Source organism: Pteropus medius, unplaced genomic scaffold (genome assembly GCF_902729225.1).
Source record: "Pteropus medius unplaced genomic scaffold, Ma_sr-lr_union100, whole genome shotgun sequence".
NCBI lineage: Eukaryota > Metazoa > Chordata > Mammalia > Chiroptera > Pteropodidae > Pteropus > Pteropus medius.
The window spans coordinates 2,216,984-2,236,892 of NW_024347862.1; the positions used below are offsets into that span (position 1 = coordinate 2,216,984).

Here is a 19,909-nt window from a genome sequence, read left to right on the forward strand (position 1 = left end):
GAAAATGCATATAAAATGCTTGGCAGGGCTCCTGGCACACAGAAATACCCAGTTCATGTTAGCCACAACTTAAAACCTAAGTTAAAAATTGACAATGATGAAGAGGAGGATAGATTTGAAAACTGTAAAGGATTTGTTGATTGAAATGAGGAATGAGAGAAAGGGAAGAATCAAATGCGACTCTCTTTTTTATTTTAGGAGAATGAGGAGTTAGCCATGCCACCAACTGAAATTAGTGAACATTGAGGTGAGAACAGGTTCCAAGGCAGGATAATGAATTCACCCTATGGTGTCTGTGAAACATACAAAGGAGGCATTAGGTTATGGACTTAGAATTCAGCAGATCCTCCTGGCATTGTAGATGAGGAAATCATGAGCATAGCTGATAATTAAAATGTAGGAATGGAATTTCAAAGTATGGATAGACTGGAAGAGGGAACAGAAGTAGCAGAGATGTGGACCCGGTTGAAGGGCTGAGTCTCCTTCCTCCTATAATTTATTCCATCTAACATTTATTAACCATCTCCCATGTGCCAATCACTCTTCTGCGCACTTGCACAAATTCTCTCATATAATTCTTAGACTCAACCCATGGGTGCTTTAAAAAGTCTCCACATTTTACGAATGAGGGAACTGAGGATTAATAACTTATGCAAGGCTACATAATTGCTAAGAGTAATAGCCATAATCAGGATTCAGAAACACCATGCTTGTTCTGATAAATCATGATAGTCTTGTTTTCATACATTGCATTCCATCCAGGACCCAGGTGTGCATGCCTACGTTTATATTTTATGTGAAATGAAGAGAGGCAGAAGAAAACATTAGCAGAAGAAAACAGTAGTGTAACTAATGAAAGAGTAAATCAATATTTCCTCTCCATGCACTTGCTCTTTTTACAGATTTTATGTAGTTGAAGATTCCACCTGTGTATAGTAGAACACTTAGAACAGACAAGTGGGCAGGGCTCATGCACATGTTTCAGGCAGTATGATTTGGCAGCAAGTAGCTTTAGTGGTGGTAGATTTTGGGAACTATTTGCAAAGATTGTATTTTGTATATATATTCAAAGACTATAGTCAAATATGGCAAATACAAAGGTTTTCAGTTATGTCTCCTTTTCTCTAGGCACAAATGATCCTCCAACAGCCAGCTTCTTGCTATCCTATTGGTATTTATGTGCAGTTTTCTTGAGTCAATATTTTACACATAATCTCTTACACCATGCCAATTGGAAATACATGTGTGATATGTCCTTTTCTAGTACTGATGGTAGTTTGTATTTTCCTCTCGTGATCTGATCTGAATTTATTCATTAGATTACCTTAATTATATATTCAACTCAGCCCAGCTTTTCTAATTTCTCCCTTTCTCCAAATGGTCATTTTGTCATTGATTCTTTGCTTAGTTCAGTCACCAACAAATGGAATTCTTTAGGAAAGCCTTCATTCTGCTTCACACCTAAGAATGTTGCATGGGAAGGAAAAGCTTTGCCTCCCTCCTGCCTTCTTGTACAGTGGGTCTCTGGCTAATTGCCCAGTGGTCATAGATCTCCAGGAAAATGGGCAGATCCCTGCACGATTCATTTCTTCTATCCTAAGTCTTGGTGGGAAAAGAACTCCCCTCTATTAGTAAAAAAATAATTCCTCAGATCTGCATATCCACTCTTCAAAAGAATTGTTTATAAGTTACTTCACTTCCATTCTCCACAGCACATCTAATGAAACATATACAAGGCTATGCTAACTCCTGGAGTATGTCCTTCTTCCTGTCACCAGTTATATTTTGAGAATTTTATTTATTTGTTTATTTTTTTTTCTTTGTAGTACTAGGAGTTGATAGAGATTTGATTCTCTACCATCACTGGGAGGTGAACCAAAGGAACACAGAAAGGTGGATATTAATCTTTTTGCATTCTAAGTTCCTTTTAGACCCATTTTCAGAAAGGTATAGAATATAATTAGGGAACACACACACACACTAACATGCAAATATCATTTCCTGAGGTTCAAAACCCCTGGGGTTAGTTTCACAATTTGCAGATTAAGAACTCCTGTTCTTAATATAGAAAGTATCTTCATGGCATATTATAGACTGACTATACAAACCATCCTGCTTTTCTGGAACAGTTCAGAACCCCATGATCCAGATGACTTCATTACAAATGGACTTCTGACCTGACGGTATATGGGACAGTGACAGGAGAATTTTAACCCATTAGCAGCCTCTCAAAAATAATTTCCTTAAATTAATATGGGCAAGAAATGTCAAAGCAATTAAATTCTTCACATTTCTCAGCACTCAGTACTGGCTTATATCTCTAAAGATGTAAAGGGGAGAAAGCAAACAGCTAAGATACTGAAGTGATGTGACACTGCAAAATTCTGCATTTATCCCCTATCAATGTCTTTCAGATCAGTTTGCCTAAATTTACAAATCAAAAGCTGATTATCTATCTATCTATCATCTATCTATCTGTCTATCTATCTATCTATCTATCTATCGATCGATCGATCTACTATTTATTTATTTATTTATTTATTTATTTATTTATTTATTTATTTATTTAAACAGCCATCAGCTGCACTACTGCAAATATCCAGGTTCCAGATATCAAGCTGCAAACTCCAAATATCCAGCTGTTTGCTTTCTGATTTTTATATCATCACTCGTAATAGAGAGTCCGAATGCAAAACCAAGCTGACAGACCTCATGAAAATACACACAGCAGAAGAGCACACAGTTTTCAGAGCCCAGCTGGCTGCTGAAGCCACATCTGCAAAGGAAACCAGTGTCGCATCATTAAGGGAAGAGAGATGTCTAAAAGATGCACAGGGCCTGGCTCTTTGGAATACAGAGGCTCATCTTCATTTAATTACATGTGTGCTGGAGCTCCTCCTTTTAACAAAGCTAATGATTGTTCCCAGAAAACTTCCCATTCAAAAAATTGAACTTTTTTCTTCTATATATCTGTAAAATAATATACTACATTTTACATATGAATAGTCATCCACATTCAAACATATACATAGTCAGTTTCAACTACCAAATATGCCAGAATCTATGCTAAGTATTTTGCTATTATTTTGATTGATAGAAAGATAAGGAGACATGCAATTTATAGTTAGTATCAGTTTACATAATATTTATATTGAATCTCTATGGCTTTATAATGGGATCAGATTAATAGATGAATATTTAAGCTATCACTTTACATTTCCGTCTTAAGCAAAGAAGACAGTGGGCATTGAAGCCATCTATGGAATGCTATCTTCTGTGTGTAGGACATGATGCAAAAGAATCTGCAACAAACTGGAGGAGCTCAGAAACAACCAATTCTTACACATCTCACAGAAAGCTGAGGGAGATGATGAGATAAGTTTCCCAGGTATAAGAGTTCATATGAAATAGATACAAATCTGAGACTTGCAGGCATGTAATGGCATGGGGTCACCGCCACCTGCTGTGCACTCTAGGACATTAGCTCCTGGCTTACTAGCAACTGACACTAACATGTTTAAAGGAGATTCTGCTCATATTATGGAAACCAGCTATTCAGAACAATTCAGCCTGTCCCATTCCCCAACCAGTGTCACATTATTAAGGGAAGAGATATATCTGAGAGATGCACAGGGCCTGGCTCTATATTTAATACCAAAAGTAATTTTCTTGTTGACCGTTTGAGGCTGTACCTCAGTTCTAAAACAAGCAAAAGCAGATTTAGGCCTTCCAGAACTTTTTTCCTGAAAGAGATTTTATAAATTTGCTCATTCTTACAGAAATCGTCACTCTCTTTTCTGCCAGCCATGCTGTCTCTATCCAAAGTTAAAGTCAAGGAGAAAAAAATGTATCAAATATATGTATATCCTTTTATTGTTAGCTTTGAAATTAGAGACATTTCTCAAGCCCTCAGCAGGTTCATATGGGCGATGCAGCTACACGGGCTTTCTTAGAAGAAATGATCCTTAGAAATTGTATCCCTTGTAAATCAAATCCTATTTTAAGTTCAGGGAGTAGAAGGATCTGAGATGAATCCTTTGCAAAGTTTATTATTATTAAATTCCTACTAGAAAAGCAGAGATCTGATTATTCTTTCATTTCTGCATTGAGATTTTCTTGTATCAAGGATCTTGTATATTAAAATGTGCTCAAACTGAGTTGTGATATCGGTTAAGAATAGTGGTCGTGATAGCTACCATTTATTGAGGGCTTACTATGTTCTTAGTTCTTTACACATATGTACTTATTTAACACTCACAGTAACCCAATAAAGTCGCCTATTTCCCCCATTTAACAGAAGAGGATACTGAAGCACGGAGAAGTGAACTGTCAGCTAATTAGTTCAACAGGGCCCAATGTGAGAGTGCTGGAACTCAGCACTGCCCCACAGTGCAGCCAGGGGCAACTGCCGTTGAGAGCTGTTTTGCTCTAGCCTAATATCAGACCCTCAGAAGGTATTCTATGTAGATATCATGTTTGGAAATGCTTTTTAACATTGATAGTCTCACCCTGCTACAGCAGATATACTGTCTAGATTTTGTCTATAGCTCACATGTATGTCCCCAGCCCGATTCATCAGCCCAAGGATCGCATCAGTGTCACATTATATGGCTCTTAGGGCCCTAAACTTCAGCTTTACTGCAGTTTCTTCTGTTTAGTTCTTGGAGGCCCTACCATGTACTTAAATACAAGTCTTCTCATGTTCTCCCTGTTGCCGCACTTGATGAAGTCCTCCACCTTTGCCTCTGCAGGCATAATGAGAATGAGGCTCTGTTTTGAATGGTTGTTGGCTGTGTGTGCATGGTTCCAGGCTGCACTGAGTTACTGGGGGCAAGGCATGAGGAAGGACTTCCCCAGTTCATTGGCAGGTATTGACACTGGATCTCACAGCAGTGCTACCCACCTCTAATGTCTTCCATGAACTTTTCTGTAGTTTCTGGCCCTTACCACTTTATTCATCAGACTTCAAAACCAGTCCTTCTGGGTTTGTGAGGGTTGGAGCTGAGAAACAATAAACACGCCCCTATCATGTTTTTATTGTGTTCTTGTCCACCCAACATCCCAGCATTTTAACAGAACCATGTCTTTCACCATCAAAACACAAAACCTCCTATGCTATTCAGTTCATAATAAAGGCATCTGGAGAGATGCTAGCTGACCTGCCCTGTAAACAGCTGTCCCTGAAGCCCAGTCTGAGTTTAACAGGAACACCCTGAGGCAAACCAAGAGGACAACAGGGAGTTGGGCAAGAGAACTAGTTTAGTACTAAGCCAGTCACAGTATTTTAACTAAAATTTAAAAATAATTCCTTCCAACTCTCAAATTCTGAGATTCAAAGTTCTGTATTTTCACTTTTTGAGGTCCAATGATTTTTATCTAAGTTGGTATAAATGCCATAAAAATATTAAGCGAGGAGACAGCTGTGTTCTCTCCTCTCCAATAACTACAGCTGTTCTCCTGACAAGCTTATTCTTGGGTGCGATAAAAATGATAATTGTGGCTATTATTATTTTCAGTTACAAAGGCTTTTAATCCCCCATCTATGAGCTCAGAAACTTGGGGTTTTCTCTTCCAAAGGGGTATGACTTAACACAGGGCAGTTTCTGTCCTTCAGTTGGCAGTAAACTGCTGAGTTCAGCCCATTGGGCAATGTGAAACTCCTTTGGGGATCTGAGGGCAGATGTAATCACGTTTCCAACTTGCTTTATTTCACTGTTTGACGTCAGATTCCACTTAATGAAATAGCTGTGTTCCTGAAAAGTTGGCTGTAGAACAAATTCTGTTAAATACATCATACTTCCTCATTGATCTTCATTTTTAAATTAAGGATGCATTTCCCCGAGGAAATAATTGGCCCCAAGACTAAATATAAATTGTACTAAACATTCAATAAACCTTTTAAAATCACATAGTTAAAGAAAACCTGTTCTGTTAGATCACTAATAGCGATGATATTTTTATCATCAGGAAATATAAATATTATGCTAAGAACAATTACCAGAAATGGCACTGTTGTGGGAATAGAGTTACATGAAGATTAGGTGAACAGCATAGGGTCCCTGATTCTCTCTTTTTTTTTTTTAATTGAGTAGTTCTGAGTCTATCAGTCAATCAGTTTATTAATAAGAAGTCGACACATTTCAATTATGTAAATTTTTCCTAGGTGTATTAAGAGCCAAGTCCAAGACTTGGTCCCTGCTGTCAAAGAGTTTCAATTGCATTGGAAAATAAGACCAGTGAATATAGCAGAAAACAATCATTGGAAAACGCTATTATAATTGTGGGAGCTGTGGATTGGACATCAAGAGACCTGGTGTGCTCTGGTACTATATAGATATGGATCCCTCTAAACTGCTGTTTCCCACATGAAAAATGTAGGGATTTAACAAAATTACTAATTTCCAAACTTGACAATATATGAGAATTCCCTGGTAAAATTATTAAAACTCCTTATCCCAGAACATTCTGATTTATAGGTATGGTGGGATATAGAAAATTATATTTAAGTAATTGTTCTAGGGAATCCTACTGAAGTCAGTCTGTGTCCTAGTATAGAAATTATGGAATTATATAACCATTAATGACTTTTAAGCTTTTTAGTTTACTTTTATATGATTCTAAAGACTAGATGACTTCTAGATAAACAAGTGATCTCTATGTGTAAGACAGCCATAGGCACTGAAAATTAGGAGATAGATGGGAATATATTAGTGTCCTAGTGTTCCACAACAAAGTAACAAAAACTGGGTGGCTTAAACAACAGAAATATATTGTCTCACAGTTCTGAAAGCCAGAAGTCCAAATTCAAGGTGTCAGCTGGTCCATGTTCTACTGAAAATTATAGGACAGGATCTTACTTTGTGCTTTTTGCTTCTGGTGTTTACTAGCAATCTTTGACTCTCTTAGGCTTATAGAGGTATCACAGCATCCCATGGCCATCTTTTCTCTGTGTGTCTTCACATCCTCTCCCCTGTGTACATATCCATCTGTGTCCAAATTGTTTCTTTTATAAGGATACCAGTCACATTGGATTAGGACTCAGACTAATAACTCATTTTAATTCGATTACCATTGTAAAGACCCTGATCCCAAATAGGGTTCACATTCTCAGATACTAATGGTTAGGACATCAGCTTATCTTTTTTGGAGGGAACTCAATTCAACTCATAATGGAGTTTTCACGGAAGAATTAGAACTTTAAAGCTAGGTGGTGTTTGCTTAATACAACAAAAAGAACATAGTATCAATCTATGAAAAAGGAATAATCATGTTCATACAATATGAAGAAATAGTATGGCCTGGCTTACGAGTTGTGGTAGTATATTGTTGGTGGGATGTAAATTGGTGCAGACACTATGGAAAACAGTATGGAGTTTTCTCAAAAAATTAAACATAGAACGACCGTATGATCCAGCAATTCCACTTCTGGATATCTATCCAAAGAAAATGAAAACACTAACTCAAAATATATATGCACCCCTATGTTCATTGCAGCTTTATTTACAATAGCCAATATATGGAAGCAACCTAAGTGTCTAACTATCTATCACTAGATGAATGTATAAACAAGATTTGATATATACATGAATATCACTCAGCCATTTAATAAAAAGAATTAAATCTTGTCATTTTCTGCAACATTGATTGACCTAGAGAGCATTATGCTAAGTGAAATAAGTTAGACAGAGAAAGAAAAATACCATGTGATGTTACTTATATGTGTAACCTAAAAAACAAATGAACAAACAAAACAAAACAGAAATAGACATAGACATAGAGAACAGACTGATGGTCATCAGAGGGGAAAGAGGTGGGGAGAAGGACAAAAAAGATAAAAAAGAATAAGTTACAAATTTCCACATATAAAATCGATGTCATGGGGATATAATATATGACATAGGGAATATGGTCAATAATATTATAATAACCTTGTTCAATGTCAGAAGGTTACTAGACTTACGGTGATCACTTCACTAGGTATATAAGTGTTGAATAACTATGTGATACACCTGAAACTAATATAACATTGCATATTAATTATAATTTAATAAAAATATTTTTAAAAATAAAAATAAATAAATAATAGCAGTTGCATTTTTAAGAAGTTTTGGTAGTGGTGGTGGTGGTGATGATGATGATTGTCGCAGCTAACACCTATAAAAATACTTATCTTGTGCCTTTCCCTGTACCAGCTGCATCCCATTCTCAAAGCAAACCTAGAGGTGGGTTGCATTACTCTGAGTTGTAGAGAATAAGAAATGGTGGCACAGAGGAGTTAGGTAACTTAACACGTCATGAAACTTGAAAGTGGAAAACGGGGTTTACCTGATCCCAAACTTTCTCTTCGTGCCTTCCTCACAGCACTAACATGAAATAAACTTGGATGAGTAGATTGGAGTTACTTTATGAAGGGCTTTGATAAAGATGTGGAGTTTATATTTGATGTTACAGAAAATAGAAAACCATTTTTAGTGTCTGAAGAGGTGTGTCATGATGAAGGGGATATTTTAGGAAGATGACTGTGCCACTTCCACTCAAGGATGTGTTTTCTTTAGAAAAGGCTTATAAATGAGAAGCTATTGACCACGAAGAGTTTCTTTTCATTGGGTTTTATCAAGTGATTTGCCTCTTCCCCACTGATATTTCTTCAACAAGAATTTCTTTTAGCACTTTAAAAAGTATGCTCTGTTGATCTTTTTTTTTTCTCTAATATTTTTTGTAAGTTTTTCATAGGAGTGATAAAGCATTGATCATTTCATACCCAGAGTACAAATGGTCTTAAAAGAAAACTTTTCTTGAATCATTAACTCTATAAATTCAAATTTCAGTTTTGTAATTTTTGTTTTGTTTCGTTTTCGTTCTGTTTCTTTATTTGTTTATCTTAGGCAGCATCTATAAGAACCTCATTTCTTGTAGTTCAAAGTTTAATTTGTTATGTACATACTGATTATCTTTCTCTCTGGTTTTGCCATCTATGCTTCTAGTAGAGAAAAAAGATGTGAGGAGAAAGATGAAACTAATGGCAATGAAAGCTAAAATAAAGCATTTTACTATATACAAATTACTTTTCACGTGCCTTATCCAATTGAATCAGAAAATGTACATATAATAATTGGTGAGTAATAGAGTCATTATAGTTTTTCCATATTTCTACATTTGGTCTGGGGAATGCATGATAGTAAAATTAAGCCTCAGTGGTATTTGCAAGATGACCTAAGTATAAATCCCCTCCCTCTGGTGATAAAAAATCTGGATCAGTGGAGAACATATGCCTTCCCCAAATCTTAAGCTGTCCAACTTCCTTCCCTACATAAGATTTTCTGATATTAATATAAAAAGTTACACATACATTAAAAACACATCTTCACAGAAAACTTGATAAGCTCTTGATTGTTATTACCCTAATATTTGTGAACTTGCATTTCAGTCTATGACTGCAACCCCACTACTTGCTTCTCCATTTGATTGTCCTTATAACAATCTCATCCAAGCTGGGTGCCTGTAAATCTTACTGTGGTCACACAAGAAAATCTTTGGATGGTAGAATTAAAAGAGTTGCTTGGTCAATTAGGGGGATCATTTTATAAATTACATAAATGTCTAACCAATATAATGTATACTTGAAACTAATAATAAGTTAAAAAACCAAACAAACAAACAGATGTTTGGTCTCTAGTTGGAGAGAAGACCCAGAGACCCAGAGAACCCTAGGCCGCTTTGTTTCCTTGCTTTGATGGCATAGTACACAGCTTTCCAGATCCAAGGTCCTACCAGTCACTGCTCTGACACTGGAGCTCAGTCCAGAAACAGCTGTCCAGAACTAATTTATTTCCTAATGCTACGGCACTGTTAATTTATAAATTACACTGGTAATTCAAGCTATTATTAATTTCAGATGGTGTAGGGCAAGCCTAATTAAAATATGACACCAATTGCCACACATATGTACCAAGGACTACCATTTAAAATTAATGGGAATATTAAGTGTGACACTGGTCTCTGAGATGCTTTTCACAGTAATTATAACATTCTAGTGGGGAAAGATCTGACAAATGTAGGCTTGAGTCTAGTAGCAAATAAACAACAAGATAAAAGGAATTACACATTCTGCATTTAAACTTTTTCTCCTCATTTTCTCCACCCTTTTTCAAATCAAAGTTAGTACTTTTTCTCCTACAGATACTTAGAAAACAATAACAATAAACGCTACTGTGACAATTAAAAGTTTCTTACTGGTTGGTACTATGAGTTCCTATGTGTTAATGCTGATTGTCCTCTCCACATTCTGTACTTTTTGGCCCTGTTTTCTACCTATTAACATGTTTTTGGTTCTTCCTATGAATTTAGTAACTCTTGCTTGCTGCTTACCTTAGTAGATACAGGCTGTTCTTTTGCTCTTCTGTAGGTAGTAGGGGCAAGAGGATTTCTGCACATAAATAATATGTGTTCCATGTGGCATGAAGGTGCATGATGAAATGCTTAGGTTGGGCTTATTACTGGATGGCAGCACAGAGTTCTCATGTCCAAAGATTGGTGGCAGAGTTGGGCAGGTGGTGGCCCTCTTTTACAAGGTAGTTGTTTCATTACTGCTGTCATTGTTATTGCTGCTATTGTTATTGTGACAAAAATTGTGACCTTAACAATGTCACAGAACAAATACAACTATAACTTATATACCACATATATCATTCTTTGTATTATATTAGTTTCTTACTGTTGTGATTTTCATGCTTGGGTCAGCAGATACATGTGGTGTTATGGAGGAGTTTTATCACCTGGAAAGAAATGTTTTTTTGCTTCCTTTTCTACTCATGCAGAGCCACTCATGTTAATATAGCTTCATTCCACCTGAGTCTGTACCCCCAGGCAGATTACAGAATTACTAACTAAAGCAACAGGAGTGCAGTACATGAGAGTTTTCAAAGTGCTTTCATGTATACATATAGTTTTTTTTATTATTATTATTTGTCATCCAAACAATCTTCTGAGATATAAGGATTGTATGCATATTATGCCTGGAAAAATGTCTCTCAGTTGCTAGTGACAGTCTCAACTAATGCTTATCGCTCCATAATAACTGGTAATAGTACCCGCTTTCACTCTTGAAAGTATCGCAGTTTGCATGATAAAATATATCATCATGTTGATTACTTCATTTAACACAGGAAGGAGGATAATCTCAGGATGAAAGCACATATTTTTGCAGGCCATTATCTTTCTGTAAGGGTGACTATGGGAGAGAACCATGGACCCGTCTTCTAGGCTTCAATGTCATGGTCTTTTATAATCAAATGTTCATGGCAAGACCTTAGGAAATCTAGTAGGTAGAGAGTTGTTATTATTATTCATAATTTTTCAAAACAGAAACTAAGTCTGAGGATGAAGTGACAGTAAGATTTGCAGCCACGTCTTCCTGATTTTTACTTTCTGCCATGTTCGTGGTTAGAGTTTGAAATCCGTCTTGTTGGTTAGTCTTCAGGATCACATACCCAAGAACTCTAGCAGATCAAAGTTTAGAAAATTGATTTTTCCTTATCTAATTGAGTGTCTAACTCTAAAAACAGACATTAACATTTATTTTATTGATGTTTCCATCACTTTTTGTGGTGTGTGTATATGTGTGTGTAACTGCTATTGTGGTATTTTTTAACTGATTCAGGTCTGGGATGCAGTCATTAGCTCTTCACTTCAAGGTTCAGTCTGACACTGGGAGATCAGAAAGAATTAATATTCACCTAAAGTGCCTAACTCAGATCTCAGAGCCCAAGTGCTTGGTAAGATTTAGGCAGTGTAAATGTCAAAATTATTAATCACTTATCGAGGACCAGGAATTCTCTAGCGACTATGTTTAGTTCAGGTAGGAACACAGGCATTTCAGCCGGTCCACTGGGGAACTAAGGAAACGTTGGTGATGGAAGTGGTAGAAGAGAGGAGGAAGAGTGAATAGGCATAGTTCTTAAGAATCTGAACAAAGAAGTGGCACAATTCTCTGCAGACATAGACATTTTCTATATTGTTTGCTAAGTTTAGACCTGTCGTGTTTTTTTTTTTTTTTTTGTTTCCTGTTTCACCACACTTTTTCCTGCAGCTGTGGGCTTTGTGAGTGAAGATGAATACTTGGAAATCCAGGGCATAACGAGAGAGCAGTCCGGGGACTACGAGTGCAGTGCCTCCAATGATGTGGCTGCACCAGTGGTACGGAGAGTAAAGGTCACCGTAAACTGTAAGTGGTCTCAGGAGTCCCAATCCTGTATGTACATGAGGCTGGCTGCTGTTGTGGCCATAACAAAGAGCTGGACTGCAGAACCAACTGCTGACTCAGGATGAGAAATAATCTGGTATCATTGTCTACTCTCTGCTTTCAAGAGGAATAATTGCAGACTCTAATTAAAAACAAACAAACAAACAGAAATTGTAGGTGAAAGTACTTTAATATAACCCCAAACTTGATTTATATATTCCTAGAAAATTATTACATGGCATTCAATGCATAATTTATGTAAGCATGTTTTTGAATCTCAATTTTTTCCCATACTTTACTCACGGCATCCCCAGTTCTCACTCTCTAGACCAGTAATCTCCAAACCGGAGAGCAAAAATACCATGTAGATAAAGGAAATATTACAATTTCTATTTATGGTATGTTTACTTTATGGCATCCTTTTACAATTATGTATGTTGATATATGTCACATTCATAATTTAAATAAAATAGTTAACCATACACATATTAGAAGATATACCTCAAAATCCGATTTTGACTAATGGAGACACAATCCAAAATGATTGGAGGCCACTGCTCTAGACCACTAATTCTTTTTGATAAGCCATCCAAATTCTCTCTGACATTGATCCTATTCAACTTCCCTACTTCTCTCTCACCCTTTCCCCTCTTGATTCCTCATTATGCACACTGACTCAGTTCTCTATGACATTCTGAAAGTTTTCTCTGCTGTAATCATTCCGGGAAGTCTTATGACAGTATAGAACTCAAGAATTAAACTGGAAAACCAGAAGTCTTGTCTCTTCAAAATTTGGGTGGGTGGAGATAGAAAAAGTATATTGTGTGTTGATGATTACTCATTCTTGATATTAATATTTTGATTTCTGTTACAATTTGAACCTAATTAATATGGAGCACTTTAAGAATCAAGAAAATAGGTTTAACCATGCTACAATTTTTTGTACCCTACCACAATTTTAAAGGGACTTAAATGATTTCAGTTAATAAAGACCAATCTAAAGCGTAAGAGAATATAAGCAAAGAAAAACATATTTAGAAAAATAAATGAAAGCTACGGATGAATAAGCAATTAAATATATGCCACAGGTGGTTAGATGTGGATCCAGAATTGGGTTTTGAGTTGCTAAAGCAAAGAGAGGAAACATCATCTCTTTTAAGGTTTACGTCCATAAGGTAAAAGCAAACTAGTTGCTTGGGAGAAACACTGCTTTTCCTAGTACTGAGACCCTGGAGAATTTTATCTTTAGGGTCTCCACAAATAGAGTACTTTGAGATATAGTCAATAACATTGCATACAACATTTCTGCATTAAATAGACTGGCAAGTTTGTTATGGCTGTTTTTCACAATACACTTCACTATAAACTGTTGGAATTGCCAACCGTTATTAGATAAAGACTTCAAATGAATGCAGGAAAAGTATATAGGTCTAGTTTCGTCTGGTTTGACTCAGGAATCCATTTCAGAATACCTGATCTACATATCCTTTAGGCAATTCTCTATAAATATTATTTTTTGCAACTGAGTTTTTGATGGGGATTGAATAGTCTGAGGTTATATACTCTGGCAAAAACCTGGTGTGCAGAAATTCTAGAAGGCTGATTAAAGGTGCTGTCAGCCCGTGGAGTGTAGGGTTGATGGGTTGGCATCATCCTATGAAAGTTAAAAAGTTTAAGCAGGAAATAGGCCTGAATACCTGGTCATTCCACCTTTGTCCAGAGGGGAACAGAAGCATTATGTGCTAGAAAGACCAAGCTTTTCTTTCGAATAACACTGACTGGTTTCATTCTCTGGGACAATTTGTATAGCGACATGTCCGTTCAAGTAAGCAGAGGTAGAGCGGGGAGTAAAAAATAAAATCAGTGAATGAGGCAGCCTGATTCATTTCAGAATGCTTTTCAAATTCTATGGGACGTATTCTCTCTGCAGATCCACCATACATTTCAGAAGCTAAGGGTACAGGCGTCCCTGTAGGACAAAAGGGGACACTGCAATGTGAAGCCTCAGCAGTTCCCTCCGCAGAATTCCAGTGGTACAAGGATGACAAAAGGTAAAGACACCCTCCCTACCCTTCCCCACAAAGAAGAAGAAAGCTTTTCCAGGTCTTCGATTCCAGATGGTTGCAAATGAATTCTTGAAACATCCTCTTCTGAATTCCCCTACATATGAGGGGGAAATGATATACAAACAAGTCTTTTCTTAATATTAATGAATTTCAGCTTTGTTTTTAATGTTTCCATGCAAAATTAGCACTCCCAAACAACAGACCCAAAATAAAATATTTTTTGTTTTTTAGGAAAGCAAAATCTCACAGGAAAGGCCACCAGGAGCATTCTAAGGACTAGATTTTTTACAGGCCAACAAAATAATATGTTCTGGCAGAAGCTATTTTTAACACATTCTCAGGCTTGCATTAAGGCGTTAGTAGTGCTTACGGGGTGCTGAGAGTGGCTAAGAAGTTTGCTGTAGCTAGAGGTCTCAGTTGAGTTCCAGACACTAAGTTTTGGTTTATAGCCATCCATGACCCTGTTTAGCCATCCCTTTGTGCCAAGTTATTCCTGCACTACAGGAAAAGAGAGAGTGGACTATTCCTTTCTCACTCATTGCTGCAGCCACCATTGGGATATTTGTTGCGAATCACTGAAGATTGTCATTGCGAGGAGTTATCAAATGGCATGTTAGCAGAGTTCAGCAGCTTAGTACAGCCAGGCAACATGATAATTGCTGTTATCAGATAGCTATTTTAAGATGGATGAACAACAAATAAATGTGCAAAAGCTGTTTATATTTGGAACACTTTCACAAAAACGAGGTAGGGGTGATGCAAAAAAGGCCTGAGGTATATGTAGGGTGGAGAAGGAGGAAGGGGTTACGGAGGCTGAGAACCTGAGAAAGAAAAGCAACAAAGAGGGTAATCACAAGTAGGAGGGCAGTGTAAGCACTCAAGGCTGGGAGGGGTACAACTGTTGCCTGTGTGACTTAAATCATCTACAACGTGCTTGGGTTTCTTTCTTTATGAGGTCAGTCAGACACCAAAAGCTCTTCTAGTCTCTGAATCAATCATTAAATTTTGTTTAGAACCAAGTCACTTCATCATACAGTTCTTTGTCTTATAATCCTTTCAAAGAGAAGCAGTGCTTTTTCATCTTTAAGTACAAATTCCAGCAGCTTCTTAGTTAGGTGTACTGTATTCATCTAGCCCATTTAATAGATGAAAGAATTGAGGCAGAAAGAGGAAGGCAAGCTCGTAAGGAGATATGAGAAAGTATCTGGCTTTCCCCCTTTCTCCAAAAATTCAAAATTAAGCAAAATGAGTAGTATTTTCCCAGTAAATAAACATGGTTATCTTTCTTAGAAATCCTGCTTCACTTGTCCCTTCTTCCCTCTTATTGAAGGACCTTCTGTATGAAAGTCTGATGAAAGAAAGAAAGAAAGAAAGAAAGAAAGAAAGGAAGGAAGAAGGAAGGAAAGGAAGAAGGAAGGAAGGAAGGAAGGAAGGAAAAAAGAAAGAAAAGAAATAAAGAAAGGGTCATTAACAAAAACACTATGGATCTTTTGGGTCCGTTCCTGAACCTCGATTGTCTAGGTCTTCAAGAAAACTAATCAGCTATGTCCTATTTTTCTAATTCTTTACAGAAGAGAAATATAAGTAAAATATGTGGGAAAGCAGAATCTTAAAATATGTGGAGGAAAGTAGAACAGGCTGTAGTAAAAAATGGCCAATGGTGAGGAAAAGGAAGAGAGAGCTCTGCTTTGCATGACCGCCATGTCATGGAAGGTCTGCAGTCCACGCCGGTACCCAGGAGGTGAAAGCCAGAGAGTATCACCATGGAGGGTTTCAGAGGCCCCTGGCTCAGGCAGCTTTGATTCTTACTTTGTCTGAGTTCTTCTCATGGCTGCTTCTTTACTCCCCTTCACTAATTCTGGTCAGTTTTCCACTTGCTACTCATTTATTTATTTCCAGTGTTCTCCCATCGAATGGAGTTGTCTGTCCTCCTGGCACCCAGTTCAACAAGAACATTTCTGTCTCTTAGGTCTATGTCACGGCCAGTCCTTTAATGCCTCTAAGGCTGTCAGGCAACCTCTTCCAAGCAGGTCTCAGAGAGCATTTTATATCTGCCTGGGGGAAGATCAGCTCTAACCTAGCTCGCATTTCTAGTGAGATGAATGGACTTCTGAGGCAAATCAAAGAACTCTGTGTGATGCGGACAGCATTATTCTCAAAATTCAGGGTAGAAGTCTCTTTTGACTATGTAGTAGCACCACTCAATTGCATGCCATTGTGTGTCATCAATCAAAGGGACAGAAAATGGAACACTATAGTTAATAAGGGCCACCCATCCATGGGGACATGAGCCAATAAAAAATCTACAGGTTCATTAAGAAACTGAAGCCAGGTGTGGGATGGGACAATGTGTGAGCACACAGAGAAAAGGCAAGTGTGTCATCCTAGAAGCTGCAAAGTGGTGCAAAGTACAGTTGGCCCTTTTTTTTAGCTAAAGACATCTCAGAGCTGTCAAGCAGGAAACTGCTTCGGGTAAGTGTCTCTCCCCACTACAGAGCTGAAATCTAATTCACAGCTTGGTTCTGATGTGAAGGCTTCCTCTCCAGCCCAGGATGGCACCAAAATGGCAAATGGGATCAATAAGCTTGAGGAGCTCTCAGAAACCTCCTGATGGGTGGGCTGCAGAACGTTCTTTGGACAGCACCCCCTAGAGGATCAATATCTACATAACAAGCTGGAAATATAACTGTGGCGTCTGGCAGCACAGCCGGACGCCTCATTCCTTTCGGACAGTGCTCACATTTTAATGAAGTTCATGGAATCTGGCCAGTTCACTGCCCCTAGCTTCTGAGAAAGAAAGGCTCCCAGAGGAAAATCTGCATAATGAAAAGCAAGGCAAGTTCCTCCAACCAACCTTCTGACTTCCTTGGAGACAGATGTTGAGTGAGAACTAAAGCCAGAACCTGGCTTTCCCTTCTGGTCACTGTTGCTGTAAGTTTTGGCAGTGGAGAGAATTATTCTGCAGTCCTACAGAGATAAGACCTTCTGATAATGACAAAGCAGCTGCCCTCTATGCCAAAAACCTACTGTGACCCAGAGACAGGCAGGAGTTCTCAATGTCTAACTCCACTGAAACATATTATATTGAATAACATTTTATAGTTTACAAAGCATTTTCTCTTCATTGTCTTGCTGGGCTTCGCTTTCTATTTCTGCCTTAACTATTGGCTTTCTCGATTTGATGACTCTGACACCAGTCATTTGCCCCAATTCGTGTCCCCTGAGTCTATTCCAATGTGTATCCACCTCGACATGGTTTACATTCTACGCATCCTGCTTCAGCCAGGCTCTAAACAGGCAGCTTAAGTTTGTGACCATGTTCCCTGAGATCCTCCATTCAGAAAGATTTATTTCTCCTACAAATATTCATTTTTGCCATAGCATAGACTCAGCTTTTGGGCAAGGAAGACAGATTGTTTCAGGGAAGGGAAAAGGTTGGCTTAAAGCCCATTCTCTGAAATAGGAGCTTCTAGAGTTTTTAAAAGAACGAGAATCAGTCTCATAATTTCTATGTAGACATGCAATTCTAATAGAAATGGATGCTAACAACCTCCTACAATGGAGGATGTGGCCCTATTAACTCCTCAAGTAGGTTTCCCCTTACCCTGTGTCTCAACCCAGTAATGGAATCCATGGTTCTAATACGTATATTTAACTGTTTTCCCCAATATCTATTTGTGACATTTCTTAGTGGCCCCTACCACCAATACAAGCCTTGCAGCATATAGGACTGCCATAATGGATTGCTTAGGGAGACTGGCTCTGCAGGGTCATATTCTTAGGAATCTCTAATCTCTCCTGAACTGAGTTGCTATGAAACTCTGGGCAGATTACCTCTCTCAAGACTTTCAGAGTTCCCTAATATAAAAACAATCCCTGATTCTTATTTCCTATTCACTGCCCAGAATAAGGTATTATCTGTAGAATGCCTCAAGCCTTAAAGGAAAATTTTATTACCCAGGTGCTTGAAAAACATTGTTCCTTCAAGCACCTCAGGTTGTTCTTTTCTTTACAGTTGGGGTTTTTCATTTTCAAGGTTGCCATCATCATAACCATCACCATCTTCATTAACACCATCATCAACATCAATTAAGTCCACACTTTTGAGCACATACTGTGTGAATAATGTCACACAGCTGACATATTATATTTGTTGAAGGCGCCTGCCTTCAGAGATTTTAAATATCTGTACTAGGAGGTGAATGTCTGTATAGTGTCACAAGTATCTCCAGGCACATACATAAAAGCAGAGAAATAAAATTATATTGTGTGTGAACTTATTGTATAGTTGAGTGGGGGAAAATGTGATTATAATAATGTCAGAAAGGGGGGATGAGCCAATCATTAATTCAAGTCTGTCTTCTTCCTGTAAGAAGAAAACTAACCTTTTTTCTCTTGTTTTATCTCTCTTTCCTTTGCCTCAGACTGGTTGAAGGGAAGAAGGGAGTTAAAGTGGAAAATCGACCTTTCCTCTCAAAACTCACCTTCTTCAATGTCTCTGAGCATGACTATGGGAACTACACTTGTGTGGCCTCCAACAAGTTGGGCCACACCAATGCCAGCATCACATTATTTGGTAAGACAGAGCCCTGAGCTGGGCGATGAAAGAAGAAAAGGACCATGTAGAGGAAGAGGACTTGGGAAGGAAGGTTCAGAAAGGAAAGCAGAAGAAAATCAAGAGTAGTTAGGCAGGGGTTAGTGAGAAGAGGAAGAGAGAAGAATGGAATGAGGGGAGAATAATTAGTACATGTATGAAGGTAGATACTGGGAATAGGGGGAAAAAATGAAAAAAAAAATGTTCATGTTTCGTTCTGTAATGGGAAATATCCTGAGACAGAAAAAAAAAAGAATTTTAAGATGTTGAAGTGACATTTAATTTTTTCTCCTCGGTGATATCTCCTAAACTGACTATGGGGATTATAAATGGGTGTAATAAGAAAGAGTCCAGAGAGGAACATTTGCTATTTCAATACTTTATTCACTGGATTAGTGTAAAATATTACCATTTCTGAAACTTTTTCTGGGCATTGGGACATAAGTGAAGCTGAATTATATTTATAAAAGTAGAATCATAGGCTTTGGGATCCTGAATAATATCAGTTTTAGAGAGAGAATTAATAGAGAAAATGGGGAATGCCCTAGCGTTCCATCTGTGTCAAAAGATGTTGTCTGGCTGGATTAAGAAATATTTCTTCAAGCCACCATCCTGACAGAAGCCACATAGTCATTCATGCATTGATTCATTAAACAACTATTTATTGAAGGACTAATACATGCAAGACAGATTGCTATGCATTCACTGCATATTGGCAATGATATTGGTGCCAGAAAGAAGTAAAGGAAGCAAATAAACCATCACCTTCACAGACCCAGTTCTGTGATTAGAAGAGTTCCAAACAAGTGAGCAGGGATCCAGCCTCAGGCCTCCAGTGATGACTTTATCCCTCAGTGATTGTAGATTCTCTCTATAGGCCACCGGGTTAATTTCCAGTCACTTTGGGGACAACTGGAAACTCCATAACTCACCAAATTCAGTTAGCTTAGGATTTTTCAAATCACACCGCTTCCCCCCACCCCAATCTCCCATGTAAACAAGCACTCT

The 19,909-nt window shown here is 37.8% G+C and overlaps 1 protein-coding gene across 4 annotated transcripts in view; it reads left to right on the forward strand.

Moving 5' to 3' along the window:
- The window catches only part of NTM (neurotrimin), a 902,803-nt gene that overhangs the window by 868,581 nt on the left and 14,313 nt on the right, over positions 1–19,909 (forward strand). For all 4 annotated transcript variants that reach the window (XM_039878846.1, XM_039878844.1, XM_039878845.1 and 1 more), the window contains exons 5-7: positions 12,089–12,223; positions 14,172–14,292; positions 18,732–18,883. In XM_039878846.1, the coding sequence (XP_039734780.1) occupies positions 12,089–12,223; positions 14,172–14,292; positions 18,732–18,883 (408 nt within the window). The remainder of the gene's footprint in view (positions 1–12,088; positions 12,224–14,171; positions 14,293–18,731; positions 18,884–19,909) is intronic.